Source organism: Cucumis melo, chromosome 4 (genome assembly GCF_025177605.1).
Source record: "Cucumis melo cultivar AY chromosome 4, USDA_Cmelo_AY_1.0, whole genome shotgun sequence".
Lineage (NCBI taxonomy): Eukaryota > Viridiplantae > Streptophyta > Magnoliopsida > Cucurbitales > Cucurbitaceae > Cucumis > Cucumis melo.
The window spans coordinates 30,390,836-30,408,478 of NC_066860.1; the positions used below are offsets into that span (position 1 = coordinate 30,390,836).

General features: G+C 30.2%; 1 protein-coding gene across 4 annotated transcripts; it reads right to left on the reverse strand.

The window, feature by feature from the left end:
• Positions 1–4,498: 4,498 nt before the first annotated feature.
• Positions 4,499–10,211, reverse strand: LOC103486865 (uncharacterized). 4 transcript variants are annotated; one of them, XM_051083990.1, is made up of 4 exons: positions 10,064–10,211; positions 7,809–8,427; positions 7,013–7,298; positions 4,499–4,855 (listed from the first exon to the last, which is right to left on the reverse strand). In XM_051083990.1, exons 1-4 carry the CDS (start codon positions 10,110–10,112, stop codon positions 4,805–4,807), a joined length of 1,005 nt encoding a protein of 334 aa, XP_050939947.1. In that variant the 5' UTR covers positions 10,113–10,211; the 3' UTR covers positions 4,499–4,804. The 4 variants fall into 4 exon arrangements, with proteins under 4 accessions (XP_050939947.1, XP_008443221.2, XP_016899706.2 ...); XM_008444999.3 differs by having other exon boundaries at positions 9,537–10,111; XM_017044217.2 differs by having other exon boundaries at positions 4,499–6,386; positions 9,537–10,111.
• Positions 10,212–17,643: the final 7,432 nt, after the last annotated feature.

Here is a 17,643-nt window from a genome sequence, read left to right on the forward strand (position 1 = left end):
AAAGTGGGAGAAAGGAAGCATTAGATTTTGTGGTTTGTGTGCAATCAAAGTACAACATCATCACAAATATCTCTTTAATTCTTTTGTTTCATTTCTCCCTCTAATTTTGGCTCTATTATTGTATTTCATATCCTATAACATCATCAATCATTCATCTACTTATTTTTCCTATAAATCATTCTTTTATTAATAATTACAAAACTTCAATTCTCCATCCTAATTAATGTTTTAATATACAATTCCAAATCAATTTGATTAATTTTCATAATAGATTACCTTACTATGTTCGAAATATTCTCATTTTGTTTCTATTCTAAATATATCATTTTTATTTTAATTAATTTAGACACATATTCGATGTAATAGATTAGTAGTTTAAATTTCTCAACTTATGATCATCAATTGATTAAAGAGTGCGATGTACACTATTGATCTTTTTGGATTATATTTAAAAAAAAAATTATAACTTCATACTTATATATTTTAGTGTTGAGAATCAAATTCTTATTTTTCTACATACATACACATATGTATATATTTATTGATTAAATTAATACTCTAATGTGTCACTAATGTACTTGTTATTAAATTGGATTTAAGATGTCTACTTTTTACTTTAATGAAATAGACATGTTGACTAAAGAAAATTTGAGAATCCATCCAAGTGGTATATAACCAACCCATAAAAAACATTTTATGATCCAATCTTGTTTCTACTGCAAAGGTAGATTCGTAGAAACATTATTTTAGTAACAAATGTAAACCTCGTTTAAATAAATAAACCACAGTGAAAACAATATAGATAAAAGATTGAGTTTTCGACTTTTAGAAAAGAATGTAATCATGTCGTTATTGTTAAGTTAAACTCATTTTAGCAATGACCTAATTATTTATCGATATCTTTAAAAAAAAATGATCTACATAATGTATAATAATATCAAATCTAGAACAAAAATAACATTATCTTGTAACCCATATATATAAGGACATGATATCTATTTCTATTCTATTATCTCCTCCCACTATATATATATAACTTTCTTTTTTTTTTTCTTTCTTTCTTTAGCCAATCCTTTTTGAATTACTTATCCATTCATGTATCACTTTTGTGTATTATTTGGTTATATCCTCTCTTGACTTCCTCAAGTGAAAAAAAAATGTGGATATCATAAAGAAAGGGACAAAAAAAGGGTAAGGGGGAAAAGTGATAAAATAACAAGAGTTTTTGGTTATTAATTTTGAATAATCTATCACATGTGTTTGGACTACAAAAGCTGAGCTAAAACTTTGTTGGTTTTTGCAAAGTTTTAAGCTTTGGAAATAATGTGCTAAGTAATGTGCTAAGATTCCCAACACACACACTAAAATCCAATAATGTGGAAACCAACCTGTATCTCACCCAATTATTATTATTATTATTGTTATTATTATTATTGCAGGTTATTGCCTTCTTTTCATCTTTAATTAAAATCTAAACATCTTGATATAATATATATATATATATATATATATATATATATATATATATATATAATTAAACACTTCAATTTCCAACCTGCTTCTTCAAAATAACACATTAAAGACGACATATCCCTAAAATCACCATTCCTCTCTACTTTCGTCTTTTCATTTCTTTAACTTATCTGTGAGCCATGCAGATTCATATATATTATTATTTAATCTTACAACGTTTGATGGTGATCAAGAGGCATACCAATTAGCATTACTAGTTAGGGTTCTACAAAGTATGGCCTAAAGTCTAATGAGCGTGTCCAACTTAAAAACATGAGGAATTGAGAAGTTTCAAAAGGAAAAAAGAAAATTAAACCCTTAGGATTCCCAATCGGAAGAATTATTCTCTACTCGAGAACTAACTAAGTCAAGCTTGGCTCTAGTGCTCTACAGTCTCGAGGGTTTGCAACCACACCAGCATTGTTGGTGTTACGAGCACTATAAATAGCCTTGTTTAGTCACTCCAAAAGGAATGAAGTAAGCAAACTCAAACCAAAGTAGAATTCCAATCTTAATGCTCTACTTAGCTGAAACTATACACTTTTTTTACTAAATAATTAGGCATTGAAGGTGATGGTATACGAACACTCGCATGCATGTAGGGCAAATCAGAGAAATAGACCTCACCATAAAAGCATATTGACATAGAGCCCACAAAAACCCCTGCAACGAATTTGTGCGATTTTTCGACACTAACAAATATTACAAAGTGACTACATACCATAAAATTGATCAAAACAATATACATATGCAATGGAAATTATGAGTTAATGGAATTAGTGTAATCGGTCGTGAGCCTCCACATAACCCATTAAGAGTTAGTGAAAATATCCAACATGTTGAATTTCTCCGCTAACTTTAATCAAGAGAATAAAATGGTAATTTCACCATTCAAGTCAAAATCAAACCTTAAACAAAAGTCAACCTTTTGACTTTGTATCATTTCTCACTCATTGACTAATTTTGACCTCTTAAGTTTGAATTCGCATTCATTTTTCCTAAACTCCCAACCTTAATTTATTAGATTCAATATCATAATACTCAATTGTTTCACTATAATTCCTCGATAAGAATCTTTATGACACAGATTCCAACGAAAATTTAAACCGATCAGCCAAATTCGGTAATAGAAACTTTGATTAAAAGTTAAAGGTTTAGAATTTTCACTTTTATATTAATTAATTCTGTTTTAACATATGACGAGTATATAGCAGATCAATTATTGAAGGTTTGTTCTTCGAATTCTATTTAAAACCTGATCTCATCCATTGTTGCCATTGTCAAGCTTTGCATTTACATGTCACTTAATTACCCAACAAATTCATTTTTGTTAAAAAGACAATTGCACTTTCTTTCTTTTAAATTGTGATTTATGCTTTTATTAGTGACCAATTAGTGGAATTGATATAGATGTGCCATCTTTTGGCTGTTTTGGAATTGATAACTCAATTTTAGAGTCATTGTTTATTCAATTAATTAATTTCTGTTTAGGCAAAATGGGTTTGAGTTTATCTGATGAAAAAGATATTGGTTTTCCTTTTTAGAAATTATAATTTAATACCATAAACAATAATTGCTTTTTTTATTATTCTAAAAGAAAAAAATAATAATCAAGTATTTGTTAATATATTGACTTGTGTTTGCAAGTGGGTTAGATTCTTTAACTTTGTTAATTGTTAATTATCTAACTAATTATATATTATTGTGTTGATTCGTGATACCATTTGATATGTTATTAGATTAAATAATTAGATAATCAAACAAGTAACAAAAACATAGGAAATTTTTATTTTCAACTAAAAAGGTAATTATCTCTCAAACGCTTTTTTTTTTTTTTTTTGAGAATTTAAAATATTTAGAAAAATAATCGTAATATCTTTAAAATCTATTTCGGTGTTAGAAAAGTAGTTAGGTTTTAAATACTACTTTGGTCCTTGATTCATTTTAGTTCATCTATTTTCAAATATTTGTTCTAGACTTCTAGTCATTAAATTTTCAACTTTGACACATTTTGATCTTTATACTTCCAAGAGTCAATGTATGTCATAAAGCATAACAAGACAAAGAAGAGACTTTTCAGAGTTGTGTTATAAGATAAGATTAGGGGACCATATAAAGACCCCATAAACAAATAACATAACATAACATACATAAAATAATAAATAAAAAGTTATTCCTTCATCTACAAGAACAAACTCTTGTGCTACCCAAATGTTTTCATTTTCACCTTCACAAACATCCCCTCTAAATTTTCAAAAATAATAACTAAGAATTATTGTGGTATATTAATCGAAATTTTGGCATTTGATATTAGATTTTGTGGTCAAGTTTACGAAAAAGAATGATAAAATATCAAACGTCAATGAATATGAATCAATGACCAAACACAAGTAGAAAACATAAAGTAAGAAATATCAACACAAAAATGTAACTCTGTTAACTTACTTTACAAAGACTTTTTTTTTCTCCAATTTTAAATTTAATTCACATGGAATGCTGGAAAAAGAATAATTAAGTTTTTAGTGTTTGGTATTAGTGATTGGTCGAGCCACCAAAATGGGCTAAGATAAGAACATAGACCTTTATTATTGACAGAATCTGCCATTAAATTTCATTTTTATTTTTAGAATAAAAAAAAGTATCTTTTTCTTTTTATAATGCAATAAAAAAAAAGTCGTAAAAAATGTGCAAAAATCAATCATTTTTGTAATAAATAAAACGGGAAACTTTATTCTCTCTCTCTCTCTCTCTCTATATATATATATATATACATAGGACACCCATCTTTGAATCTAAAAATAAAACTTTGATAAAACAGAGTTATATTTCATAATTTCACATTTAAAATACTTTAAATAATTTCTGAAAATAATTATAACGAAAACAGTTCGCATGAAAACAATTTGGATGATGTAAATCCGAAAACGATTTCCCATTAGGTTCCATAGAAGAAAGAGTAAGAAAAAAGAAAAAGAAGAAATTGAAGTAATGGGAATAATGGGAGCATTGTAAAATTGACCAAAAGGTATAATAAGAAAGTCCTTAATGTCTTACAAATTCTTATGATAAGAGAAGAAAATATCCAAATGAAGAACAAAAGTGTCACAAACTAGAACTGAGTTCCAAGCAATCGAAAGTAAAGTGCAACCCCCTTCTAGAAAAGTACAAAATCTAATTGTAAAATGTTCCTTTTCTTTTTTTTTTTTTTCTTTTTTTCTTTTTTTCTTTTTTTTTTCTTTTTTCTTTTTTTTTTTTTTTTTTGGGTTCACCTAAACTTCTCTCATCATAATATCTAATGGTTTTGAGAATAGTCAAAGCTGAGGGGTTGCTGACAGAATGGGGCCTGCAATAACATGATATACATCAGATAAAAATCACTTCATAAACTGATGGAAAGCAGATTTGTCAACGGAGATTTGATTGCTAAATAGAAAAATTCAACACATGGTAATTCTAGTAAGGATTAAGGAAATGCAACTTGATGAGACTCAGGGTTTCGCAACAATCAACGGAACAATAACATGGAAGAAAGAGACCTATCTAATTTAGAAGTACACCGCTAGAGACAAAACCTCAAGTAACATTCCTGTCGAATCATCTAAAATTATACAGTTCCACTTACCCCAAAGAACGTATAAGATCGTTTTATACCCAACAAGTCATAAAAAGCGACTTTCCCCGCCAGAATGTCATTTCATGAAATGAAACAAATCTAAATATCTGTGTTGGGAACCAAGATCAACCCCCGTGGCCACAAACACCAATGAGGCTCAGAGATCTAGGCGGCCTAAATCCAGTGACTACAAGCATGTATTCACAGTGACTCAAGCCCTCCGCAGTCACGTGACAGTCAGTGAAAGGAGGAAGAAGCAAAGGCCAAGCAGAGGTGGGGGTGCACAGAGAGGGGTATTGTCATAATTGCTAGTTTAGTTATTTTAATTTTATGATTTTTCAAGTCAGCATTAAAAAAAATTATCCCATAGTGAGACATTGAACCTAACATAGAACCACGGATCACTCGGAGTCCTCTCAAATCCCCTAAAATTCTATTATTTCTTTCTCCCCAAAGCCCCCAACAATGGTGCATATCATAGCGTGCCAAAGAAACCTTCCATCCTATGTTGGGTGGAGATTGGAGAAGGAACTCCTCTCATATCTTTGCAACCTCTTTGCCTAGCAAATTGATGGACAAGCAATTTGGAGAGGTTGGGGAATTGAATTAAGTCAATAAAACTAATATTCTCTTCTTCAGATAAGGGAGGTTAAAGTCCTTGGAAATTTGAGAAAAGAAAACTAGAAATGTTCGGTAAATAGATTGAAGGAGCCCCCAATGACCCAATCCAAATTTATGGGACCAAAAAATGGATGGTTTAAGAGAAAACTAGGGAGAGGAAATTATCAACACCCTTGATGTAATGAGTGAAAAACTAAGAGACGTCCAGGACAAAGATTGTCACAAGACTATACCACCTCTTTCTACAATAAATACTATTTTGTACTTCCTAATTAGTTACAGCCACTCCTATTCCAAAACTCTCATTTTCTACCGTTTTTACTATTTGCTACAGTTCCTACTATTTTTCATTCAGCATTCTTTTATTCTTCGCTACAAGGTTTATCATTTCCTTATCAAACTAAAATAGTTTATACAATTATACCTCAAATACATCCTATGACAACCCAAGCTAAAATAATCTATACCTCCAACACAAAATGTTATAATCAAGACTATAATAACCAACTTATTGTCCTAAACGTCCCCTGAGGGTTTATTTTGCAGCCAAGGGGCGGCTGTTCCCATCTTGGCATCTTTTTGGCACAGTTGTCGCATCACAAAAATTGAAGATTGGCTCCCAGAACTGCTTCAATGATGGCTGAAACACAAAACTTAGATATTATAGAAACGCACAGCCAGGGCTCTCTTATGATCCATTTGGTTAGATAGAAACTAAGAAGCGTGGAGATGAACATACACACAGGGAAAATCAGAATACATGTTACAGTTCACTAGAAAGGCGACCATGCTTCATTTCATGATTGGACAACATCAAGCTCAAAATATTTCTTGGTGGGGGACCCTCCATAAAAGAGAGATTATTTGGGTTCTATTGAATCGAGCTTTTATCTGCCTTCTGGTGATGCTTATGAACGGAGAGAAAAATTTGGACTTTCAGCAACTAATTCCTCCTTTTCAACATTTATTGTCATTATTGTTTTAATTACACTTTGACTAAAAGGTTTCTTGTAATTTTAAGTTTTTTTTATGGGTTCATCTTTTTGATTTCAGCTTTAAAAATAAGAACTTTCAGCATAAACAACCGAACTATTCAAACTCTATCGAAATTGAGAACATTTCTGATTTTTCTGATCTCATCTCAATCATGAATTTAAAAAAAATGCAGAGCATCCACAATGCAAAAAGATTGGTCTATTTCTAACAAACAGTACTTGCAACCTTTTTGCAAAGGAGAAGGCCTCGTTAAATAAAAATTAAAAATACCTGAAAAGCAGAATGCCTGAACTGGTTGTAGGAATGGGCATACATCATTGCAGCATTCTGCCACTGCTCATAAGAAGCATCCCTAGATGCCTGGTTTAAACCCATTGCACAGAAAGGGCTTACAACAGAACTTGGATGAGGCCCATAGTTAACTGAAGCTTGAGTTCCGGGCATATGACCCACGAGCGAATAACCCGAATCATATTGTACAAATGGAGGCTGAATTTTTGGCATAATAAAAGGAGCCAAGCTTAAGTTTTGATTGGTTGGAAGGTTCCTAATATACCTGTATATCAAGAAAGAATCAATATTTGATTACTATGATTCAAAACTGCTGTCTTCATAGACATAACATAGGCACAGGCTTAAATTTTCATGGAAATTGGAAGAACAAAAAATTATACGATAGTGGAATTTTGCAGACATGCAGCATGCTGCCATTAATAAAAATTCAGCTGCAAAATAATAGCACAAAAATTCCAAACAAGGGAAAATAGAGCACTCGTGCACAAAGACAAAGATAATCAACAGGCTCCTGAAACTTTTTCTCGATCCACCACTAGCATAATTGACATTTCTTTAAAGAAACCAAACTTTCATGAGAAAAATGAATGAATATACAAGGAAATAAAATAACACTTCAACCAAAAAGATTTTCAAATATCCACAAGAACAGGCTCTTATTCATAAGAATGATACTGAACAAATAATTACAAAAAGTCCAAAAAACAAAAACCCATCAAGAGACTAACATAATTGCCAATTCAAGATCCAACCTAGATAGATGTACACATACCTATCGTAATTGCGATCATAATCAGGGTCACTACGATCCTTTTCCCTATCTTTAAAAATGGCAACACGAGAAGTCATGCCATCCCTGCCATTAAATTTCTCCAAATCACCACCCAAAGTTCTACAGCCTTCAGTCTCATCCCTGTTTGAGCATGCATACTTTCCTTCAGATGGGGTTTGAGATATTGTATCATCTATCTCAGGACTACTTGGGGAGCTGAAGATTCGAGCTCGTGCCCTATCATATTCTTCCTTTCTCTCTTCCACACTTCTGACAGAACTTTGTTTGTGACCTCCTTCATTGGCAGAAATTCCAGACATCTTGTTGGGCCTAGGTCTGATGACAATCTTGACCTGCTCATGTTTCTCATTGTCCAATTGCTTCGCAGGTATTTCAGATAAACGCACAGAAGGGAGTCTGTTTTCTACCATTTTACGAACCACAATCCTATTTCCAAAACCATCTATGCCAGAGTCCTGAACCATGGTTTGAAGGCCATAATGTTGAGCAACACGATGAGCAGCAAGTCGAAGGTATGAAGTGGGAAAATGCTGGAACTCGAAAAGCTGCTGGTCAGGATTATTCAAAAACTTCTGGATGTCAAGTTCCATTCGTAGAACTGAAAAGTAATTGTAAATTAACATGTAAGTTACTCGTATTATTAAAAGAAATCAATAGCGCAAATAAGAAACATAGAAATACACATTTACATCAACAGACTTCACACTTAGGAAAGATGCTTAAAAATCAAAAGAGAAATCCCTGCCACTTATGACCTACCCTACACCTAGCTGAAGAAATATTTTTTCATTTGCACAGGCTCTAGAAATATTGCTTTTTCTTAACATCCATTTAAGAAATGGTACTTGTTCTTACATTATCTGTCAGGAGTATGTCATAGCATTTTCTGCATCAAAATCAAAATGTATAAACGTCCAGTAATGCAACCCTGGCCCATAAGGAACAAGGATTTCCCAATATTTAAGATCTACCAATAACTAAATGCGCTCCAGGAAGGAGGAAAAAACACCTATTAGTCCTTGATGTCTGGAGTTCATATGGCTGCGTTTGGAGTATTGAGTTATTTTGTCTGAGTTAGGAAGTTTGTGTCTGAAGTCTAGAATTCTGAGATTTTTCTCGGCAGAGAAGCTTTTATGAAAACATTAGGGCAAAAAGGAAGGACTAAGAGAAATTTCCAGGGAAGTGGCCCTTGTGGTGATGTTTTCTATGACCAAGCCAGCTGCTTTCCAAATTATTGCCAATTAGGAATTTTCTTTAATCCCCTTGGCGGGTTGGGAATACCCAATCTACCTTCTTGAAAATCCTTTTTCTCTATAATGAAATCATTGTGTCCTATTAAAAAAAAAATGCAATTCCATAATTATATCCAAATAAATAAGAATTGCTGTTCAGATGTTACTTCCATAAGTTTCTTCCCTTGTTAACAACTCAATTGGCTCTTGCAGGAACCCACAATCACAAGATTCTTGCCCAATCCAAATTTCCTCCACAAACAAAAAAACAGAAACCTCACAGGAGGAAAGAAAAAACAGATCTCACCCAACTACAAGCTTATAGCACAACCAAATCCAAATCAAACAAACAACAAAAACCCAATAAAAAATAATAATAAACCAAATTCCAAAAGAAAATAGACAATTGATCCCAAAACAGATTCAAGATTAGCAAAAGGAAAAGTCAATTGGGGAAAAATTAAAAAGAACTCACTGGTAAGACGATGTCGAGGATTCTGGAGAGCCTCAACCAAGAAAGGGTCAACCATTGACTCTTTATCATTGAACCCTTGTGGGGTTGGATCAAAGGAAGCAGATTCCATGGAAGAGAGGTGTGTGAAGGAGTTGGGATATGTGCGTGCAAAAGAGAGAAAAAAAGAAAGAAAGAAAGAAAGAAAGAAAGAAAGAAAGAAAGAAAGAAAGGTTTCTTCTTCCCCTTCTGGGTCAGAGGAGGAGAAGAAGAAGATGAAGAGGAAGAAGGAAGATGAAGAAACAGGAAAAGGGTTTAATCCTTGGCATGAGGAGAAGGAGACAGAGATGGAAGATGAGAAAGAGAAAACCCTCTTTCTTATCCCACCAGGCGGAGGGGAAAGGGGTAAAAGGAGAGACAGAGAAGGAATTTGGAGATGATTTTATATTAATACGCAAATTTAAATTAAAAAAAAAATGAATTTTTTATTAATTTGATTGCGAAGAAGAAGAAGAAGAAGAAGAAGGAAGAAAGAGAGAAAGAAATAATACCTTTCTTCTTCTTCTCGCAAAAACGCAATGTGGAAAGACGAGAAGTCATAAATGATATCCAAATCTTCTTGGAAATTTCTTTCTTTAAAACGCACGCGCTTTACCTTAATCCCATTCTCCTCCTCCGATTCATATCCTATAATTTCCCTATTTTTCTCTGCTTTTTCTTCCTTATTTACTATTGCTTTATTTCTTTCTTCTTTTTTTTACTTTTTCTTTTTCTATAAATTTAATTTAAACTTATTAAGAGGATAAACATTGTTTTTCTTTCGTTCCTCCATAAAAATGTCATACCAAATCTTCAGGTTGGGTTCTTAATTTTTGATAATTTTCAATTATATAACAATTAAAATCTACAAATAAGTAACAATGAAAATCATATAATTTTATGTTCTTAGATACTTGTTGTTTTACAATTATTTATAAAAAATATTGTAGTTTAAAAGATGCTATGATTAAAACAATATTTTTTTAATTTGTTTGATTTGGAACAAGACCAGTTATGTCTTTGTTTTTAAATTTGAGATAATTTTTTAATGCAATAATCACCTATTTTTTTACTCTCTATTTTTTTTTTTTTTTTTTTTGTTCTTTTCTTTGCTAAATTAGATGGAAAAGAAAGAGGTTGGATGAAAATTGTAATATTCTTCTTAATTATTTTTCATTTAATGTATTTTTGTTTGTTATTCCATTCTAACCTACAAAAATTTTTAATTTCATATTATCCACACAAATGAAAATTTCTCTTGATATAAATTATCAAAACTACAAAATAAAAACTGAATGTATACCTAAAATAGCTTAGTTTATACACATCTTCTAAAGTTTAGGTTGACACTCTTAAAAAAGATGCTTAGATTAAGTTATATTTTTAAATTTTACATAAAGTTTTATAAATACTAATCTTTCTTGCTTAGAAATTATTTTACTATTACTTAACTAATTTCCATAAACATTTAACTTTAAATATTAAAAGAGTACTCTTAAGAATGGTTGGCTTCACTTTTTCCTTTTTTGTTCATTTAATAAAATATGGAGTGTGAATCATAATTTTTCATCTCTTGGTGGATTGATTTCCATATATGATAAGTCTTTCCACATTTTTTTTCAAAATAACGTATTTTGATTTACTATTGTTAGATTGCATCTTTAACGTTTTGAATAAATGTTCTTTTAAGATGCATGTGCTTGAATCGATAGTAGTGTTATTGCATGAATTGGAGTGTGTATTAAAAATCACACCTAAACTACAATTTATTGGAAAAAAAAGCCATCAATTAGCCAAAGTGATATCGACATGGTTATGAACTTGCATCGTCCTTCTCGTTTTACCTTAACAATTATATTAAATAATCATTCACCTAGTTGTCTGGTGTCTTTGGATTCTTCCATGTATTTTTCATGTTTTTTTTTTTTTTTTGTTAACATGAGGTTTTCGAAGAAAACTTGATTAAAGTTGAACCTTTAGCTTGAGTAGATTTATGCAGACATGGCCCAACATCCTACATTTGACTTTTGACTCTTTTTTTTTTTTTTAATGTTCATGACTTGAGTTTTCAAAAGTGTTTGGAAGTTCTCTGTATGTTTTTTCTTTTTTATGGAGTCTTAAATTTCTAAACCCTAAACGAAGAGGATAAACTCCTATATATATAGAGAGAGATATCTCATCAAGCCAATATGGGCTTGGTCTTTAGTAACTTTTGGGCCCAACCGATGAGATTTTGAAGTTTGTTGATATTTGGGCCAAAATAGCATATAGAACATGAGTCCATATATTTGGAATTAATTAGATCTTACCATTTTAATTAAGGGAAATCTATGGAAATGGCAAACGTAAAGAATGGAAATTGTCAAGATAGCAAACTGTTATTTTATTTTTATTTATGGCAAAACTAACTGCCTGAAATAATTTTCAACTTTTTTCGAACGAAAATGTCTCTCAACGGATGAGAACTGTCCATAATCAAATATAGTATATTTAAGGAACCCGGGAAATCAAACAAAACATCACATAGCCGATTAAAGTGTATCTGTAAACACATCCACTTATGGTAATTATTAACCAAATCAAATAATTATTATATTATTTCAAAGATCCCTAACCATATTCAATTGATTTCAATATCCCCTAATTAGTCCCATTTTTCCCTTCAATAATTATATATTCAAACTTTAGCTATCGATTTTTTCATTCAATAGCTATTAACGCAATGAATAGGTTCTAAAATTTTAATGCAATGAATTATTCCTTCCTAAAATAATGATAAACATGATGCAATAATTAACCATATACAAAAACATTAAAAAATCTAACGAAAAAGCATTTAAAACATTCAAAATTCAAATCTCTAAAATTCAAATTTAAATTCCAACCATTCCTTAAAATTATGGCAAATATAATGGGAATACAAAAGTTTAGATTCAAATCCCAACTATCCCTAAAATCATGCCAAAACACAAACCGGAATTATCCCTAAAATTGGGAATAGCCCTAAAATTGTTATCTATCTTTAATGTTGCCAACAAATCGGAATTAATCGAAACCAAAACACAAGATTCACCGAAAGACAATCTTTTTGAAATTTCACCGAAATGTTCATGGCCATTAAAACATTAATTTCAACGAAGAACGGAGCAAAGCATATTATTTTTGAAATTTTAACATCTTTATATTCTAAACTACTTTAGAAAAATAACTAATATTGTCTTCCCAACATTATATTCATAAGATTATGATATATACATTTTATTTCTTTGCCCTTGTCTACCATATTTTCGCAATATCCGACCATTACATCAAATTAAAACGTGATCCCTACAAATGAAACAGGTACCTGTATAATATATGAAACAATAATTTAATTTAATATTCATCCCTCCTATATACAATCTAGTAGTGAATACTTTATTCGATAAACGTGTTCTCTTTGAATTTTTTCCATGGCTTTAGAACGAGTGAAGACCGTATTCGATGGTAGATGGATTGAGTCCTGCCGATATATTGACTATCACCTCCTTGATGTATATGTTCCAGTTTCATCCTCGTTTCAAGAATTTGCAAATTGTATCCAACGTAGACTTTTTCCAAATTCAGAAGTTTCTGTCTCTAGATTGACCGTTTACTGGAAAGATTGCAACAATTCGAAACTCATTCGGATTGTTGATGATAAGGATGTGTCTTGGATAATTTTACTTATATCGAAATTCTCCGACAATGATCAAATAAAACTCAACGGATGAGAACTGTCCAGATTCAAATACAGTATATTTAAGGAGATAGAAAAATCAAATAAAATATCACATATTCGATTACAGTGTATTTGTGAACACACCCACTTATGATATTTATTAACTAAATCAAAAAATTATTATATTCTTTCAAAGATCCCTAAACATATTCAATTGGTTTCAATATCCCCTAATTATTTTGATTTTTACCTTCAATAATTATATATTCAAACTTTAACTATTAACGTCCTATAATTTTAATGCAATGAATACTTCTTAAAATAATGATAAAGATTATGCAATAATTAACTATTAACAAAAATATTAAAAAAGTAACGAAAAATCATTTAAAAGATTCAAATTTCAAATCTCAAGTCAAATTCAAATTCCAACTATTCCCTAAAATTATGGCAATTTTAGACAAATATAATGGAAACACTAAGTTTAGAATCAAATCCCAACCCTCTCTAAAATCATGCCAAATAAAATATGATCTATCTCTAATTTTGCCAACCAACCGGAATTAAGGGAAACAAAAATAGAAGAATAAGTGGAAGACAATCAACCGAAATTAAGGGAAACGAAAATTTGTACTAAAAGAAGAAGGTGGAAAGCGACGGTGCGGGTGGAAAACAAATGCGGGTGGAAAGCCATTTGAAAATTTGAAGAATGTTAGAACCGGAGAAAATTTGAAGAAAATTTTGAGAACTCGATATTTTTTACCGATACATGCAGAAAACAGAGGAAAAATACAAAGGTTGAATAAGGAACAGAAGTGTGAAACGAAACAACTCACCGATACTTTGGGTGGTGCAAACCGATTAAAAAAGGAAGGACGTGCAAACGGTGGAAAAGCAACGGAAGAGAAATCGATGGTGGAAAAGTGTCGAAAGAGAAAGCGACGGTGGAAAAACGAAAGAGAAAGCTACGGTAGAAAAGCGACGGTGGAAATGCGTCGGAAATCCTTTAAAAAACGGAAGAACAAATACGCCGGAAAGCTTTACAGAAAATGATTTATTTTTTTGGAGGAAAAATTAGAAAATTGAAGGGAGTGCATAGTATGTATTAATTACATGGTATTTGTGGTTTTTCTTACTATTGTATTTAGGAATATATATTGTAAAGTATGTAGGGGCATTTAAGGCATAGTTATCACATTTATTACGTGGAAATTAACTGTTTTTTTATTTTGACAATTTAAAAATAAATTTGCCATTTATCCAAAGCAAACTTTAGATTTTGCTATTCTTCTTGTCGCCCCTTTAATTAATCCAACAGTTTATGACAAAGATATGTGCACATTATCCAAATCTACCTATTTCTTATATTTTGTTTTGAACACATATATCAATAAGAAATTAGCTCCAAATTCAATAATTTATGATTTTTTTTGTTAATTTACTAAATAATAAATTAGTGCTCGATAAAATTCGTTAAACTTGAATAGTAGATTATATCATATCAATTACCGTCTATATTTCATTTATCTTACTTTTATATATAATTCAACCTCGAAATTTTCAAAATAGTTATATATATATATATATATACACGATATAATAATAAATATTTGAGAAGTATGTTAGTTAATTTATATATTAAAACAAATTTAATATAGATTTGCTTAAGCTTTACTCATTAAATTTGAAATAATTGGATATGGAGAGGGAGGAAGAGGGGAATAATATTAGGGTTTAGGAGAGATTGAAGGGGGTGGAGACAAAAGCATGTGTAGGAAGAGAAAAGGGAAACGTAGCGGCAAAGAGGGTCAAAGCAAAATCAAAAGAATCAAAATCCTTGTTCTGACACGTGTCCACTCCAAGAACTATCTGGACTCTACCTTTCCTCCTTCCCTCCCTCCACTACTTTTCTCTTTTTCTTTTTTTCTTCTTTTCTTTTTAATTATTAATCACTTTCCCCCACGCTCTCCCCTCTCTTGTTTGTCTTCCACGCGCTTGCTCTACTTTATTTCACTCTCTCTTTCGCATCCAAACTTCTTCGTTTCTTCGACGCGTCTCCATAAATTACGTTCAACTCTTTTTTATTGCATTAATTCTAAATTTTGACCAATAGAAATTTTCATTTATTTTACTTTATCTCTTAAAATGCTTTAACTTTTTTTTTTTTTTTTTTTTTTATTTCAACCATTGTTTTATTTTTCTAATCGATATAAAGGAATAATTTCAATGATAATGTCTTTTTTCATGAAAAAATTAGAGTAACTATGAAAAGACAATAAAAAAAAAAAAAAAAAGAGTTAAAAGTTGAAAATCGTTGTAAAAAGTATGGTGATTTTGAATGGAAAGAAAGTTGTATATTCGATATATGACTTCTTTTCATTAAGTCATAACTTACTTGGCTAAAGATTGATCAAATGATCGAAGTGGTGTATCAGATACAATACACAACTTTAGTATTTTGTTTACTAAATTTTCTTACTTAAGTCCACATCATCTCTACGACATCTTTACCCTATTATTGTTCCACCATCCTATTTTTTATAATACTTTTCTCACTCCCTATTTTTTTACAATAATTATTTAAATAGCATTATTTAAATAAATTTATATGATATAAAATGCTTAACCTTGTAAAAAGTATTTGGAAGGATTAAACTTGGGTATATATTTACAAATATAGCAAAATGTCATAATTTATCGATAGATGCAAATAGCAGTCTATTTTGATCTATTGTGGTTTATTACGGATAAGTTGTGATATTTTGCTATACTTTATAAATGTTTTCAAGTACTTTAATTTTTTCTTCTAAAAACGACTTCTTTTATAAATTAAACATTTGATAATGTCTTCCAAACACACATTAAATATGTATAACATTTTGAAACTTTAAAACAATATTGAACCTATAACCAAAATCTTAGGAAAAAGAAAGTAGTATTTCTATGATATTCAAATTGATAAACAAACTAGAAATGAGATTTTTCTGTTTTGTTTAACTCGATAACATGAAAAGTTTAATTCAACTCTTCCATCAATGTTGAATCTCTATATACATTAAAATGCTAGCAAAGGTGTAGATACAAATGTCAACCCAAAAATTTATAACTTTCTATAAGATACCAAGATATCATCTAAACTGACACAATCAATGAAACTTTATATTTGTTCTTTTGTTTTTAAAATTTTTTTCTCCGATTATTATTATTTCTTTGTTAAAAAAATATAAACGAAAGCAAACCTTTTTAATATTGAAATATTTTCAAATATATTAAAACGAATCAAAATATGGAAAAATATCAATTAAGAAAATGCAAAGGGTAGGCCAAAAGTGCTAGGAAATTTCCCTTTTGTGAAATATGTTTCCTTCTAATGATTAATTTTATCTCACTTTATATTTTTCCTTATTGGGTGTATTTTTTTTTTTCGTTTAGGAAAAAAATCCGATCTTTCAATAGTTTATAAACTTATTTAGGATTAATATCTAATATTCCTATATGATTTTTCTTTTTTAAATACATATTCCTACATGAATTTTAACAATATTTTGAAAGGTAAATTTTATTTATTATCTTTTAATTTCATTTACGTCATCTTCAATATTTACATTTTATCAAGTAATTAATTCATACTCTCTACCAACTTGAAATTTGTAAAATAACATTAGGATAATTAATGCTATATCGTGTTTTTAATATTACAAACCAAAAACTAAAATATGTTCATTTTAACGTATCAAATTTATGGGACATTTTGTGACGATGTGTGTTGAATGTTCTCTAATATCAACAATGATAAAGTATGCATATTTAAATCTTTGATTCCAATAAGGATATATATGCTAATTATCAACGAGTTAAGTTAAGTGCTTTTGGGTAGCAATTATGTGATTTGAGTTTTTAATATTTTGGTTCAAGGTGTATTGCTTAAATGACCTATGACCTATTTAAGTTTAGCTCAAACATCAACGTCATCTTAAAAGGTCGATGATTCAACCTCCCACCCTCGTAACTGTGAACTAAAAAACATAATAGTTAAGCAAGTTAGAACATTTTGCTTTTTCTTTTTATATAATTTACGAAAAATTGCACAGGTGATCCCTAAACAACGAGGTTTGTTGTAAATACATTTATAAGCTTTTAATTTGATCGATCACCTTCTACACTTGTACTTTATTACAAATATATTCCAGAAATTTTAATTGGATCAATTAGCTTCTCGTAGCTTTTCTTAATTTTTGCAATCAAGCACTTGCAATTTATTAGGGTTGTATTTATCCTTGTCGTCCTTGTGAGGTATATTCATTTATCTTTTCTTTACATACTAAACTAACCTTTGATGAAATTTAATATTATAAATATATCAATATCAATACTAACACACCATATAGGAGT